The sequence below is a fragment of the Tinamus guttatus genome, unplaced genomic scaffold (genome assembly GCF_059628265.1).
Source record: "Tinamus guttatus ecotype Peru unplaced genomic scaffold, ASM5962826v1 Tinamus_guttatus_pri_ptg000044l, whole genome shotgun sequence".
In the NCBI taxonomy this organism is placed as follows: domain Eukaryota; kingdom Metazoa; phylum Chordata; class Aves; order Tinamiformes; family Tinamidae; genus Tinamus; species Tinamus guttatus.
Window position 1 is genome coordinate 2,687,248 of NW_028288578.1, and position 15,776 is coordinate 2,703,023.

A 15,776-nucleotide genomic window follows, 5' to 3' on the forward strand; every position below is an offset into this window, starting at 1 on the left:
TACTATTTAGTTCAAAACAGAAGGCATTTGAAGAAAACAGCAGATGAACTCACAAAATAGGAAGCAAAGTTCCTTAACATCCATTAATAATAGATGTTAGCATCATGCTTTCAAAAACTGTGGGTAACAAACTAATCTAAGTAATACCTGACCTAACAGTTGGCAGTGAACAGTGTAACTGGGTTTGGTACATTGCTTCAATTAGATGTGTTTTGATCTGCATTCATGCTTTAATTGGAGGCAAGTCTCCCCCTTTCATCTAGAATTTATGACTTCAGGGAGATGATCTAGCCTTCAAATCATCCTTGTTCAAGTAGCCACTAATTAATCATCATTTGCTATCCCAAAGCTACCAAATTTATGTTAAGAACATCCAGAATTAATCTCTACTGTGAAACAAGTATAAACTAAAATAATGGCAACAACTACTTTGATTTTACCAGAAAGTACAAACTTTTTTTAAACTCTTCATCCAACAAAAAAAGCCCAAGAAATCTTTTTAAATGTTTTTCCTTTGTTGTTGTTAAATGATTTATTTGAATGAAATAGAAAGCACATTTCACAGCCACATTTCCTTAAAGACGAATTAAAAACGTTGATAGAAAATTTTGAAATTGAAGATGAATTTTAAAATAATAACAACTTCTAAAAAGCAACTAGCATCTACAGTGCTTGTCCACAGTATTTCCACTGTTGTTCAATTAGCTGCTTATATAGATTAGCTTATAGTCCTCATGTGCAACCACAGTTCTTGCTATTACAGAGCACGCACAGGACACTGCACAGCTCAGGATCACTCTGCCCTCTCTGCTCCATTACCACTATTCCCTCTCCTAATGCCTTTGTCTTTTTCAATTCAAACCAGAATTTTCACTTCCTCTATGGAATATATACACATATAAGTTACATTTAGCAAAATCTGGAGTAGCTGTAGTCATTAGGAAATTTCTTTCTTTCATCAGTAATACGACTGCAGTTGTAGAATAGTCTACTATCAAGCTACAACAGCAGAAGAAAAATTTCCACTTTGGACAACTTGAATGCAATCTAGTCTAAGAATTTTGTTCTAAATTCAATCTTCTTCACTTACTTGACTTTTTAGGCATATAACTACACTTTGACTCAACTACTGTGCACCCCCTAGCGGTTTAGTAATAAAATTAGTGTTTTACTGGTAGGAACTCAGAGAAAGGACAGGAGAGAAAAAGCCATCGTAATGAAAGCAAAGAAATTGCTCATTATTTTACGGCAGTAAGGAATTCCTTTTGGGAAAAATGATCATTCATTTTCAAAACCTAGCAATGTTCACTGACATATGAACACTCACAGTTAGTTTTTGAGTATTTAAAACAGTAATAAAGATATCCTACTCAGTTAAAGGAAATTAATTGCTCAACCTACCTACATTTAACGAGTCCAAGAAGATATGATAATATAATGTAATAAAATTTAAGAAAATTCTGATACGTTGCTAATGACTAGTATATGCTTTATTACATTATTATTAGTTTTTGTAATGTATATATACATTATTTATTATGGCAATGTACATTTACATTACAATTACTATAATATGTTTACATTATATGAACCAATTTATTAGAATAAGATACGAGGACCAGCTTTAATTTCCACATTAATTACATTTGTGTCTAGGGAGTACATTTGTGCCCAAGCAGAAAATGTACCACACCAAGGTTGATTTAAGAAAAAAGACTTTTTATTAACAATGTTCTTTTCAAGAATTAGGTGTTGAGGTTTCTTAATCTCAGGGTTTACATTAGTGTGTCTTAGAGCAGTAAAAGTGTTTTGTATTTACTCAGTGTTGGTTCCTGTAAGGATACATGCAGCTTCATATAAGAATCACACACACACACAGCCAAAACACTTACCCAGAATGACTCGAGGAAGAAGGAGGCAGGTCAGGTGTTAGAACATACAGACTATTATTTTTTGGCAAATGTAGAGTTTTTAAAACAGTCTGAGGGGAAGGAAAAAGAAAAAGAAAAAAAACCTCCATAAGTATAAAGCATTTGGTGATTTTGACATATTACAGTTTATTTATCATTTTTAACTAACTCCTACTTAAAATACAAACCAATATTTTGTTTCAAAATACACTTACTGTTAATTTAGTAACCTCCCTCCTGTAGGTGTGCCATACAGTATATTAAAAAAAAATACTAACAACAGAGACTTATATTTTTTTTCTTGGCAATATTTTGGTCCTGGTTTCTTGTGTTACTTTCATGCAAGATATGTAACACTGTCAGAAACTCACAATTCTTGCATTGTACTCCCCACCCACAGATGTTCAGTTTGAAGTACTGAAAGCAGTTAACTGAAAACACAGCTGAAAACTTACACTATCGTCTACATCTCCAGTCTTCCACCCTTTTAACAGCATTTTAGATGCAGGAATCTGAAGTTCATTTTCTAGAATACGTTTTATCTCTCCTGAAGAGAAAATAAAGAAAATAAAGAAAACCACATATAAAAACACAGGCATTTACCACCTGATTTCAAAGAATACTGAATTACAGTTAAAAATATGAGCAAGGGAAAAAAAAATCATGATGAAAACTAGTTATAGTTTAGTGACCCTAATAACACACCTTTCAAACAGTAAAGAACAAACAAGGTTAAAAATCGCATCAGACAAATTTAAATGAATTACATGAGGATTTGACAACCTGGATAGTGAACATATTTAATCGGTGCTACCCTGTGCATGCTAGTTCCACACCATCCAAAGCAATTCATTTTGATGGCAATGAATGAGGTGTATTTTTGATACCCAATTTCATTATGAATGGTCCTGACATACAGAGCTTGAGTGTCCATACAGCTTTACTACTCCAGAAGCCTTTCCAGTGTTTTAGACATTTTGGCACTCTTCTTGTCCCTGAAGTTTAGGCTGGAAGGTACCTCAGGACCCTACAGGTAGGTGTAGACAGCAGTAAAATCTCCCCTCTTTTCCAGCTAATCCCATTCTCTCAGTCTCCCCTCCTATGTAACATGTGCTCCAGTCCCATGACTATCCTGGTGGTCTCTACTGGACTCTTTCCAGCAAGGCAGTATCTTTCCTGTACTGGGGAGCTCAAAATTAAACACCATGCTCCAGATGCTGTCTGAGAAGTGCTGAGTTCTCAGCAGTTGAGAAGGGAATCATGACTTCCCTTGATCAGCTGGCCACAATCATGCTAATACATCCCAGGTGTGAGAGGCTCTTCCCTGCAAGGCTGCACAGCTCCTCTGCAGAGCTGCTTTCTGGCTGTTCCTCCCCAGGATAAAATGAGATTATCCATTCCCAGGTGCAAAACTTCACATTCGCTTTGGTTGAATTTCATGAGGTTCCTATCAGCCTGTTTCCCTAGCCTGTCCAGGCCCCCTCAATAGCAGTTCCTCCCTCTAGAATACTCTTTCTCTGATTTGGTGTTATCTGTCAACTTGAAGAGCTCCAGCAATTGCCTTTGCCTTCTAGCTTAATCATTTATACTTGCAAGAAGTTAATAAGAAAGAAAAAAAAAAGCACAGGTGCAAAACTCTGATTTGGTCAGATTTTCATATCTGCTTTCCACTAATAGGAAAAAGTGCGATAATAATCAATAATTCAAACTAATCACCACTAGGTGGCACCATTCAATACCAGATAAAACACTGAGACAACTTGAATAAGAATCAAACGTTTCAATTTCGAAGTTTTATCACAGACATAAGACTGAAGCTCAGCAGATTTGGAACACACTATTTCTCGTTTAGTTCCTTGTTTTGATCTGCATATTTCTTCAAAAAAATAAATACTGTTTTTCTGTAGTAAAATAAATTAACTCCCTCTTTGAGAAATGTCAAAAATAATATACTCTGCACTGTAAACAACAGTGCACTTGTAACTTACTATAATAAAATACATCAGTTTTAGCACAAAGACAGTGAAAAGAATCACATAAAAGCAATTAATTTTCCCAGAATAGTCAAATAAAAATTAGAAAAAGAAGAATGCAATGATTATCTTGAGTCCAGACAGAATCCCTATGAATCTTGTCACTAATCCTATACGGGAAGACATGATGCTACAAACGTCCAAAATGTCAAAATCATCTGCTCATCCGTAGATCACATCCACACCAATCCCAGCCCTAATTACACTTTCACATCTTAATTTAATCAATAATCTAGCTTTGTTTCTTAAGCAAAGCCATAAAACCACTAGATTTCAAAATAAATTTTTGTTAGATCCTTTACAATGGGTTAGTGAAATGACTGGTTTTTTAAAGCTGCAAAGAGATTTGTAAATGATTATTATCTGTGGTAGCTGGGTTTCGTGGGGGAAATTTTTTGAGGTTTTTTTTTGGAGGCTTGCAGTTTTGGGAGGTTTTCGTTGTTTTTTGTTCTAAGATTTACCACAACAGTTTGCATTTCATTTTTACAAATCCTTACCAACTGTGGAGCTGTCTTCAAGTACTACATCCACATTTCTGTCTCTGTACTCAACCCTGAAGTCAAGCATTCGAGGTTGTCTTTCCACTATTTGTCTAGATGGCACTACATGGCGAAACGCTGAGGATGAGGAGGGACTAGAGGAAGCTGCTGTAGAATGACTTGTGGGGCCATACGCTGGTCCTTGTGAAGTCTCTCCACCATACTCACTGAAAGATACATAAGAAGGTTTACACAGAACATATTACCTGTTCAAAGAGCAGCAAAGCAAAATGAATAGTATTATTCACTTACTACAGTCATCAGTATACGCCTCTTGAATCAGCTATATTTCCATATCTGAAGGCACTGGCTTACTAATAAACTGAAGTTAACTTTCTTATCAACATTAATATTTCAGTGACTCAGAAATGATATAGATGAACATCTTAAATGACAAACTGGCTTTAAGTCTCTGTTTAAAGTCCAATTAATATCAGAATTATTTGGTGAAGAAGCTAAGCTTAGTTCCTGTTCCAGGAATGCTATGACCATATAAAAATTTAGAAGGCACCGTGACAACCATTAGTCTTCTACATAATCACACTATCATCATATAGAAATTAAAAGCAGAAATGAGGCATAAAAATAATTCCAAGTCTAATCCCAAATTACTGGAAAACAAGTCAGGTACGATAGTTATGTAGCTAATGGTCATAAATGAAGATAATGGTATATGTATTGAAACTAATATATAGAAGTACAAAATTAATATAATGCTGAATTCTAGCTTGCCTTGGAGCTCAAGTCATTCAAGTCATTAAATGAATCCCTATCACACAACAGTACCAACAAAAATACCTTAGGAAACCCCCATTATAAAGAAGTACTTCATCTTCCTCAGTGAGCCTCTTGACAAGATGCAGGTAGACACAAAAGAGCAGAGATCACACAAATCTAGTGCAAGTCTCATTGCTGTGCCTCCCACATTCACAAAAAAAAATGTTATGCCTGCAGCACTAATAGGGGATTCCTTCCCTTCTCAAGTCAGCAGGTTCAGCAGGACAAATTCTCAGCTACAAAACTCACAACTCTGGAGTTGAGCCTACACATATCATGTACATAAAGAGCACGGGAAATAGTCTTGCCTTCAGGCTTTTAGAAAAAATATCTTTTAAAAAAAAATCTTTCCAACTATGAATTAAAACTACTACAACAGTTTCATTAACAAAGCTAACAAGCAAGAATATCCTAATTCTCAAGATTTTTTTTTTTAAAAAAAAACTCAACTATAAATATAAGAGGTATTTTTCCCTTCAACATATGAACTTTCTTCAAGTCTGGCTGTATTCTATTTGAATTCGATTACAAAACACTTTGTAAATACCTGAATGACAATCTCTAAGAGAACATAAAAAGCCTCGTGTCAGCAGTTTTGAATGTCAGTGATGCTGAATGTCAGCCCCATTTGATAACCACCGCGAACTGAACTTCTAGGTCTGTTGGGCTTCCTTACAAGCCTTTTCCAGATAGAGTTGCTCTCCAATTCCTTCCCCCTATCAAAACCATTCCAAATTTATTGGTATTTATAAATGCCATGGGGTGAGGACTTACAAACACAGGTAGAAACAATGTCCAACACAGCAGAGACCTGATCTCAACTGGACTACGTAGATCTGACTGCATTTGCTCACTGAGCAAATGAGGTTTTATCCTGAATCAAAAGCTAACCAGTTAATAATAACTTTAGCAAGTATTGACATAGAGGCCAAAGCACCAGTTTACCTCTACTATGTATCTTCTTCCATCAATTAAAAAAAAAAAAATCTCAAGATAGTGCATCATGTATTTTTCTACACAAAATACCTTTAAAAACGCGTAAGAAGAAAAGAAAATACTAAGCTAGGCACAGCTGTGGATATACAGACTCTTACAGAAAATATCTTCCAAATTTTTAGATATATGCAGAATAAAAAAGTCCTCACTTCCCAGAGAGCACACGAAAATTCAGGTTTATTATGAGAGACAATCCTTTACAGAAATCCAACTACTGAATTTAAGGTAAAAATTAACTGATTTGAATAGGTGTTCAAGCTGAACCTCGATCTCTACAGAAAAAAAAATGAATGTTAAATCACATTTGCCAGGAAATGAATTTGTTACTCTAGAAACTTTTTTAAAAGAAAAAATACATTATTATCTTAGGATTCAGGAACTATTACATAGCATCATTCTGTGCATGTACTGCTTCGACCTTCTGTGCTTACCTTTGCAGAATGCCATTTTCTTGTGGTATTACACCATTTATAGCTGCCTGAAAAGAGAAAATAAAGTTTTTAGACAGATATTTAGGGCAACGAAAATAATTCAGAACTTCTGTGTTTTAAAAAGTTATTGATTTGCTTTAAAATATGCCATGAAAGGTTCTCTATTCTGCAAATATTAGTGTCAAAACCTGCTGTCAAGTACCTTCCCAAAATAAAAAGCGGATCTTATTGAAAATGAACTTGCACCAAATCTCAGACTTCTATGTGTGCACAAAGGATTTTGTAGGAAGAATGAATGAGAATAAACTGCGTGGTTCATCCCCAAAACACCTAACACTTTGCACCCTTGGTAGATACATGTGGTGCTGCTTTCAGAGCCAAGGAGCTACCAGGGTGCGGAGGAGCCGGCAAGGCAGCATGTACAGACACTCCAATACTTCCAGGAGGAGCGGGAAGCCTGAAAATCCACACAGGCTGCAGTGTCGCCACATCAGGAATCCGGGAATGGCCAGTTTGGTGCAAAGGGCTCCTCACAGGGCACGTGCCGAGATCACAGACTGCAGCTCTGCTGCGCGCAGGCAATACCATCTAACCTCTGAGGGCCAGCAGGCATCGAGGAATCCTCAAAAAATACACTCGCTTCCAAAACTCAAGCAGGCTTCAGAGAAACTCTTTTTAAGTGAGGTTTATGCAGCTAAGCATCATCTCACTCCAGTCAGTTTATCTTGATAAACAAAATACTACTCCAGTGGAGATGCAGGCCTGGCTGGTCTCTCAAGCAATCGTAAGCAGTTTATGATTCATTCCTGCTAGTCACTTAATTTTCCAAGTCTATACAATAAAGGATTTAAATATCTATCACCAGGGCTCTTGGACACCTTATGATTTATTTTTGTCCTTTTTTTTAAAAAACAAACAAACAAAAAAACACAGAAGTTTAATATCTATAACACAGAACTATTACAGATTTGCCAAAATTTTAAAGCATTGCAGTATTGTACACATGCACTTGCTACAATTTCAATCTCAAAACCTACTTCTGACATTTATCTTCTTGCCCTAATATATCATTGCTCCATTCTATGTTGCAAAAAGTCTCAACGCATTCTCAACACATATAATGTTATAGAAACTGTTACAAACTTAGAAATTATATACACATACACATCCAGAAGAGTGAAAAACCTCAGTAGCAAAATCCCAAAACAACCCTTTTCCACAGTATGTGGAGAACAACTTGTCTCAGACTGCTCTACATCATAAAAATATGTTTCTAAGCCACCTCAATGCTATTTTTTTCATATTTTAGGTACACAGAAAGTGATAGAGCATGAACTGGTGAAGATTACTTGGGCACTTTATTACTTCAGTTTCATTCTGGTCCTTGTCAGACGATATGGGAATAAAGATGTCCAAACCTTCCTAACCTTGGACTTTTAAACATGCCCCAGCACTGGGTACGTCAAGGGGACTAGCACTGCCTAGAGCTACAGAAGGGATGGAAAAGAATTCAGCAAATTCAGAGGAAAAGGAAATGATACCCAGAAGACTAGTTCTATTTTCAGGCTTTTATGGTCTTTCTGATCACTACTGTTTTCCACAGTCATGTATTTGTTAAGCTTACAGTCAAAGAAAGTTTCTAGCAAGCCACTAATCTTAATTTTCTCCTGTGCCACCAACAATTCATGTATTTCTAATGCCACAACTTCTAATATCACTAATAGCCATTCTCATATGTCAAATACACCTGCCCTGTTGGCCAGCACAGCTAGTGTGCGAGCTCCTGGTGCGAGATGAGGAAGGGACAGCTGGAATTTAGGAGCACATGGACTGACAGCCCTCCAGGAGGAGCAAGTCAAAGGCTGCAACCAAACTACGCACAGTCATTATCCAGCAATGTGATTTTTACAAATTAACACTCAAATAACGAAGCTTAAATAAACACCTAGCAAACACAAGAAGAGAATAAATCAAGTTCTCAATGCTACGCTTTCCTTCTTCCCCTGAATAAATAATCTTAAATTTCTATAATTCCTATTAATAATATTACATAAAAACAAAAAGTACGTAGCTATTGAATGCACTTAAATAAGATACAAAGAAACAAATATCATACAAATAACAACAGAAAAGACAAGCAAACAAAAGGCTTGCAGGTACCTGTAAGCTAAAGTAATTACCCATCATGTCACACTGATAACTATGTTTTTTGCTAGACTGCTTTTATAAATTAACTTATCCACCTGCAAGGCAGTTTCTTTTTAACTGTGTGTCTTGTTTATCATTATTGTGGGTTTTGTAGTCCTACATAGCTCTTTATTACATTCAGCTAATAAACATCCAGGAAAAAGTTTTTGGATTTTAGAGGATTTTTTGTTTGTTTATCCTCACCCCTACCCCAAATGCTCTTCAGCAACATGCATTTCATTCCTGTCAATGTACAGATAAACCTGGTTTTACTGATCGAAGGCAAAAATACGCTTTATTTTGCATCTGTGGGGTTCAGAGAACAAATTGAGATTTTTGTAGCACAGGACTAACACCAGCAATGCTCAGCTGACACAGTAGAATTCTCTGCACTCTGAGCAAAATTAGCTGCTTCAACAGCGAACAAAACGGTGAACAAAAACACGTACTCAGAGGATTAAATCAGTTCAAGCTTTTTCGAAATCAAGTAGTGCAGCTGAACACGATAGAGGCTCCAAGCCATTTTCTTTAAAACTGAGTAACTCACTTGTTCATGTCCCCAGTTTTGTGAACGTGGTGACACTTACGGGCAAAAGAATAATAATAATAATGATAATAAAATAAATAAATTATATTTTAAAAGCATTATAGGTTTGGTTTTGGACAGAAAAATCTTTATTTACCATAAAACAGAAATAACTGCTGCTATTTAGAGGCAAGAACTAATAACCCAGAGCCTATGTACATGAATTGTCATTCAGAATGGTTCAAAGCCTATAGAAAACCTTGAGCTGCATTCATGCACGTTGCTACAGTTCCTAAATTCTTCCCCAAATGCCACTACTCAGGTTTCAAAATACCTGCTAAGGTGCAGACCAAAGTTCTGCACTTTGTGGCCTTTCATGTTCATTTTGTCTTTTTTTTCCCCTATTACCTATTTGCCATCTCCCTGATATAAAAACCATTTCCCTCAAATCACACATCCAAAGTTTACCCCACACTGCTTTCTCCACCAGCTGAAAGCAAGACAAGTTTTTAACAGTCTTAGAGGAAGCCGTGCTAGAAGCTTTTTTTTTTCTTAGTTTCATGCCACAAAACAAATAGAAACCTATCTTATTATTTGACTTATGCTTTCAGCATTTAATCTTTTATTTTTTTCTCGTTCTGATTACACAAGCAAATATTCATCAAAACTTACATATAAAAATCTCTTCACAGTAGGGAAAAAGGCACAGGCGAGCAATGGCATGCGAGATACATGCACTGTGTTTTGAATTTTGTACAACAAAATACTGGTTGACTGTTCCATTTTGAAAATACCAATGAGAATTCCTGAGTGTTATTAGTCCTACCAAATTATGGATCTGTCAAGATTTTTCTTGTTGAATTTGGACAAACAAAACATGTTTTAACAGCTAAGAATGGTAAATATATCAAGAGACTGTCACCAGGCAGCATACATTGGCTAAGTTATTCCTTATCTTTTGCATTTTATAATGGCCTGGAAAAGTCATTTATACTACTCTGTTTAAAAAAGTAATTACTTTGCAACTAATTCTGTTCTCAATTTGGGTTGACATGATATGCTCCTTTAAAGGCAATGTTTTAATTTGATTTCATTGCTTTCATATGACAAATTCTATCAATTAACCCAAAGATTTTAAAAATATTATCTTATTTGATATTCAAACAAGATACATGGATACATGTATCCATGGATGATAAAAATACAAGTGCTTTATATAAGAGGAAGCTTAAGCAAAAAAAAACAAAAACACTGTACAAATGTGCCCAGAGAGGAAAAAAATAATAATTAAATAGAAAGAGATAGAAGAAAAGTAAAACAGCACATGCATGAAGGCATCAAAAAGGGAATGTGAATTTTAAATTGCTTCCAAATTATAAAGCTGAGTGGCCAAGAAATATACTTTCACATACAACATTAAAGCAAAATAGTAAAAATTTGAAGATTTATCAGGGCCTTTGGAGCACAGAAGTATTTTTAAGGCAGAAACTAGCACAGATGTAAATATAGCAGAACATTGAGAGTTATATTTGCATATATCCAGGAAAAACAGTAAATATTTTATTTTTTCCCCTATTTGACATGTATTAACTTGGGCTTGTATATTCAACAGAACTGACACTAGCATCATGCTTTAGCAGGTAATGCTGGACATGTCAGAACATTTGTTCTTACCTGCCGACAGCAGGATTTCAGGAAACTAAGTAGCAGTCCTGCAGGGTAGGCATGGACTTCTCTGATCATATTGTAACAATGAAAAGGGGGAAATTTGGAATGAACATCAGAGGATACTTTGCTAACTGACTGACAAAAGCAAACATAAAAAAATCCACAGCTTGCTGCAGGTACTAGTCAAATAATCCAGCCAATTGAGCAATAATAAAAAAAAAACGTTTACTAAAATATACATTCATCTCAATGTCATGATTTTAAAATGTACTATTACCAGGTTCTTGCTGCACCAAGGCACTGAGTACGATGGATTCCAAAGTAGAGGAGCATGACTTTTCATGTGGGAAACAATCAAATCTTGCCTGCTACAGACAAGTCTGTGACGTGTTAATTCCAAAAGTGAAATTTCATTAGGCACTCTAAAGAAATAACAACTGCTTTAGAGCATGGACAGTTCCCAGCGAGATACACTACCACCTTCCTACATACTAGACCTATAAAGAGATATTTTTAAATTATTATTTTAATGAGTAATGACTGTTACAGGTTTAAGTTATTAAAAGTATTATTCACCATAAATTTTAAAATGAATGCAATAATATTTAAATAAAAAATTACTAATTATGCCCCAGTAGTAAACTAACAGAAGCAACCTCTACCTTTGTTATCTTTGGCAGGTTTTACAAGGCAGAGAAGCGAGTCAGCTTTTTCCTGTAGCTCGTGTTATACTTGCTGGCATTTCCCCAGCTTCTCAAGTCTCAAAGTACTTCCAAGTGCTAGACGTGAAGTTACACCCACAAGTTTTTGCAGAATGCCAACATTTGTCCCCATCGTGGTTAAAATTCAACCAAAAGCTGTAATTGAACTACAATGAAATGTCTTCTATGCATTCTGCTTTATTTCAGCTTGCTTTCTTTACAACAAATATACTTCATGAAAAGCTGCAAAACAATAGAATTGCTAATAAAGCAAAAAATTAACATTTCACCAAAAACGCCACATGAATATACTCATACAGATGATTCACTTCATCAGCAAGAGAGCACGCGTTGCAGTAGTTTACAATTAGTGCTCTAGATGTGGTTTCCCCATTTCTCCCCACTTCTTTGGTGGCAGCAAAATTGTTTCCCCTGTAGCTCCTACAACATGTGGAAAGTCACTAGGAAGCCTTTCAACAGTTAGATATACTCCTATAATCCAGGGGAGAGGGGCAAAATGTACTTTGCGCTCTTCTGTAATTTCATATCGTCACTCTGTAACTCCATAGAGTGCAACCTCAATAATAAGTTAAATATCCTAATTGGATGTACTTTTATAGTGTAATAAAAATAAATAGCATGAACGTATCTTTAGGAAGCTTACTGATCTGTATCTATCCAAGATTAAACTTGGATTTCAGTGTAGTTAATACAGGAATCTACTCAGAACTATCTACTTAAAACTCGCTCATATATAGAGAGAGAAGACTGTGATGCATCTACTGCTTTACAGCATATATGGGTAAACATACGTTGGCCTTTGTGATTAACATCACAACTTTTTACACTGATGCTGCTTCATCTTATAGGTTGGAAGAGATATCCAAGCTTATGTTTGATATAAAAACACCTCGTCTTCTCACTCAAAAATTAAAACAGACATCAGGAAAGACAAATGAAAAAAAAAAGAGTTATCTAGGTTCTCTCCTAGTTACTTTATATGAATTTGAACAACAATATTAAAATACATAGGTCACAGACAGCTATCTCAGGGCAAGATACTTTCTATTCAGCTTAAAATAACAAAACAAAAATAACAACAAAAAAACCCCACACATCCTCATTGCAAATCCTAATAACTTTTAAGAAAGCTTTTTGAAAAAAGACAGGAATCTCAGAATACAAGATAATTTCAAAATGCTTCAGGAATTCTATGCACAGACTAAGGGTCCTTTTACTCTACAGGTATAAAAACGCAAAGCACATCTCACACAACAGTTTCCAAATTGCCCTAACTAGAGTCAACACACTTTCTAATCAGTCATCAGTAACAAAAAACAGCTCTGCAAAATTTAGCTTAAAAGCTTGGAAACTGAAAATTCAGTAATTTGTTTCACAATATTTCTTCTCACATCTAATGATAGTCTATGCTACACTACCATCCCTGCAGCCACACAGGTCTTGCAGACAGCTAAAGACAGCTTATTTCAAGAAAACTAGGGCAGAAGACATTCAACAGTATGAATAAATCCATCTTCAGAGTACTCTGTTCTGGAAGTAAAGTTCAGACTGATGGGTCTAGATGATTCCTGTCTCCTTTGCTAAAATACAGTATCTACAGATGCCTCTTCTCAATTTTAGTAATTCATTTTATTTTTCTTCCACCCTTACATTCCCAGCATGATTCCAGGACACACTGATCATTGTCAAACACACATTTATAAAATGTATGCAATTTTCATTCATCTAGTCACACAGTAATATATCACAAACTTTCAAGACCATTTAAAAATATCAATTACCCCTCACTTAACTTTTATTACATTCTAGAAATTTGCTTTTAAATCTGACCGTTTCAGGGTAAATTAACACTATGCAACCTCCATAGAGACTGCCAGTGCACTGGTACAAGCTGCTGAAAATACATGTTTGCAAGGTGTAAAGCAGGGTGGGTAATGCGCTCACATCACTACAGCAACATTACCAGACACAGTTGAGATCTCGGGTAGATATGACACAAATCTTTTCTTTGTAAAAGGAAGTCTACCTGCATTTGCCCTATTTCTTGTTTGATGTCTAGGCACTGCTGTGCAAGAAAGCCTTAAGAAAGCTGCTTTTTTAAAAAAAAAAGTAAACTCCATCTAATATTTAGGATACACATTGCTTATATTACTTTACAATGTTGACAGCAAAGTCTTACTTGGAACTACTCAGCTCTCTTTCAAGCCAGACATTAAACGCCATATGCATCATCATAACCACATGGCTACAAAAACACTGAAAAACATCTCCATTTAATTTTTAAAAATAATTTAATGTTTTTAGTTTTTTTTTTAGTCATGTGGCTACAAAAGAAAAATTGGTTTGTAGCCATTTATTTTAGATTTAAATTTTTGTGGCTAGAAAATCATCTGCAACATTGCAAGCTAACCATTACATTTGCTAATATTTTGAGGGGGTAGAAAATACAGATTTCTTCATAAATACTGAAGAATTATTACAGTATAAAGGGAAGGAAAGGGCATTTATTTAGAAGATACTCAAGTTTTTGGACATATGCTATAGGAGTTTTACCCTGTGAGAAAAATATTGGCTTTGCTATACCCTCCTTCAAATAGCTACATGAGAATAGTCCCTTGTGCTGAACCAACAAAAGCTCGAAGCACACACAAAACCTTACTAAAGGCACCATGGGTTTGGGGCTACAGCTGTTACCTGTCTGAACTTAAAATCTTAAAAATTCATTTTATTTCATTCTCCCCAAAACCAGACTTTACAATGAAAAACAAAAGAATTTGTTTAACACACAAATCAAGTAATACTTTTATGTTACCTTCCGTGTTAAAATTCCAGAAGACAAGAACAAAACTGCATAGCACTGGCTTTCCAAACTGAAAGTTCTAACCCCTTTAGGGCTCAAAAGCCTTTATTACTTTTTTTCTGTGAAAAAAGCACAATGTTTCAAAAGTAATGTACTTTAAAGAAATTAAATCGTTTTTCACCAAACTCCAAAAGAACCTTGCTCAGATTCTGCTTTCTCCTATTAAGGAGACACAGGAATTTGCTGGGGAGTGGGAAAGCAGCGTTTGTATTTCTTAAGTATCCATCTGCTTTAAGACCCAAATAGAAGAAGACAGAATAAAATAAGAAAGTCAAAGGCTTCTATGTAACATTAGCTATTAGCTAACATAGCTATTATTTCTTGGGGGTAAGGAGCATATTGGGAGGTTTTTTGTACCTGAATAGTCCAGATCAAGACACATGGGACTCTAATAAAGATGGGTGGCAGGCAGATTCAGAATGAGGAACGCGTTTCATCTCAGTTTCAAGTTTTCCTCTACAGGCAAGCCAGAAACTGCCCTGTGACTCAGCCTCTTTGTCTCTTTCTTTACATAGGCATCACTGAGACTTGAGATTCTCAGATATTTACAGAGCATCAACAACTATGGCTTTGATTGCAACTTTAATGGGATTCCTTATAAAAATTGCAAGATTTGGCAATGTTAAAATGATCCAAGCAGTGTTTCTCAATCTCAATTTAAAGAGGCAAAAGGTCATGCAAACAAGAAGACAAATCCAAAAATACTGACGTTTTTTGGTTTTTTTTTTTTTTTTTTTCCAGGAGGAAGAGAATCCAAGGACCAAATTTATGCAATATAATAATGGTTTCATTCAATACAACCAAAAGTTTAAAACATTTCAGCTAGACATTTGCTATTTTTTTATTCTCCCCTTGTTTGCTCCTTCACTGGCGTGTGTCAGAGCGCATATATGGCATCTTTCAGTGGCTTTGGTTCCATTTTATTGCAAGCTGCAGCTGCTTTGTGGGTGGCTTTCCCGATGCCTGCCAGAGCATTTGAAAGCTCTGGTAGATCAGAGCAGTCACAGAGACAGGACAGGACCAACCACAAGCTGGGCTTGCTTGAAATGAATGCAACAGGGACAACACAAGGACACTCCTGCATCACCTGAGTCCAATACTGACCTTAATAGGACTACAGAAAATAA

At 35.7% G+C, this 15,776-nt stretch overlaps 1 protein-coding gene across 2 annotated transcripts in view; it reads right to left on the bottom strand.

Moving 5' to 3' along the window:
* Positions 1-15,776, bottom strand: part of FAF1 (Fas associated factor 1) — a 142,603-nt gene that overhangs the window by 104,874 nt on the left and 21,953 nt on the right. For both annotated transcript variants that reach the window (XM_088536681.1, XM_088536685.1), the window contains exons 3-6: positions 6,687-6,733; positions 4,441-4,649; positions 2,366-2,457; positions 1,893-1,981 (exon numbers count right to left, since the gene is read on the bottom strand). In XM_088536681.1, the coding sequence (XP_088392807.1) occupies positions 1,893-1,981; positions 2,366-2,457; positions 4,441-4,649; positions 6,687-6,733 (437 nt within the window). The remainder of the gene's footprint in view (positions 1-1,892; positions 1,982-2,365; positions 2,458-4,440; positions 4,650-6,686; positions 6,734-15,776) is intronic.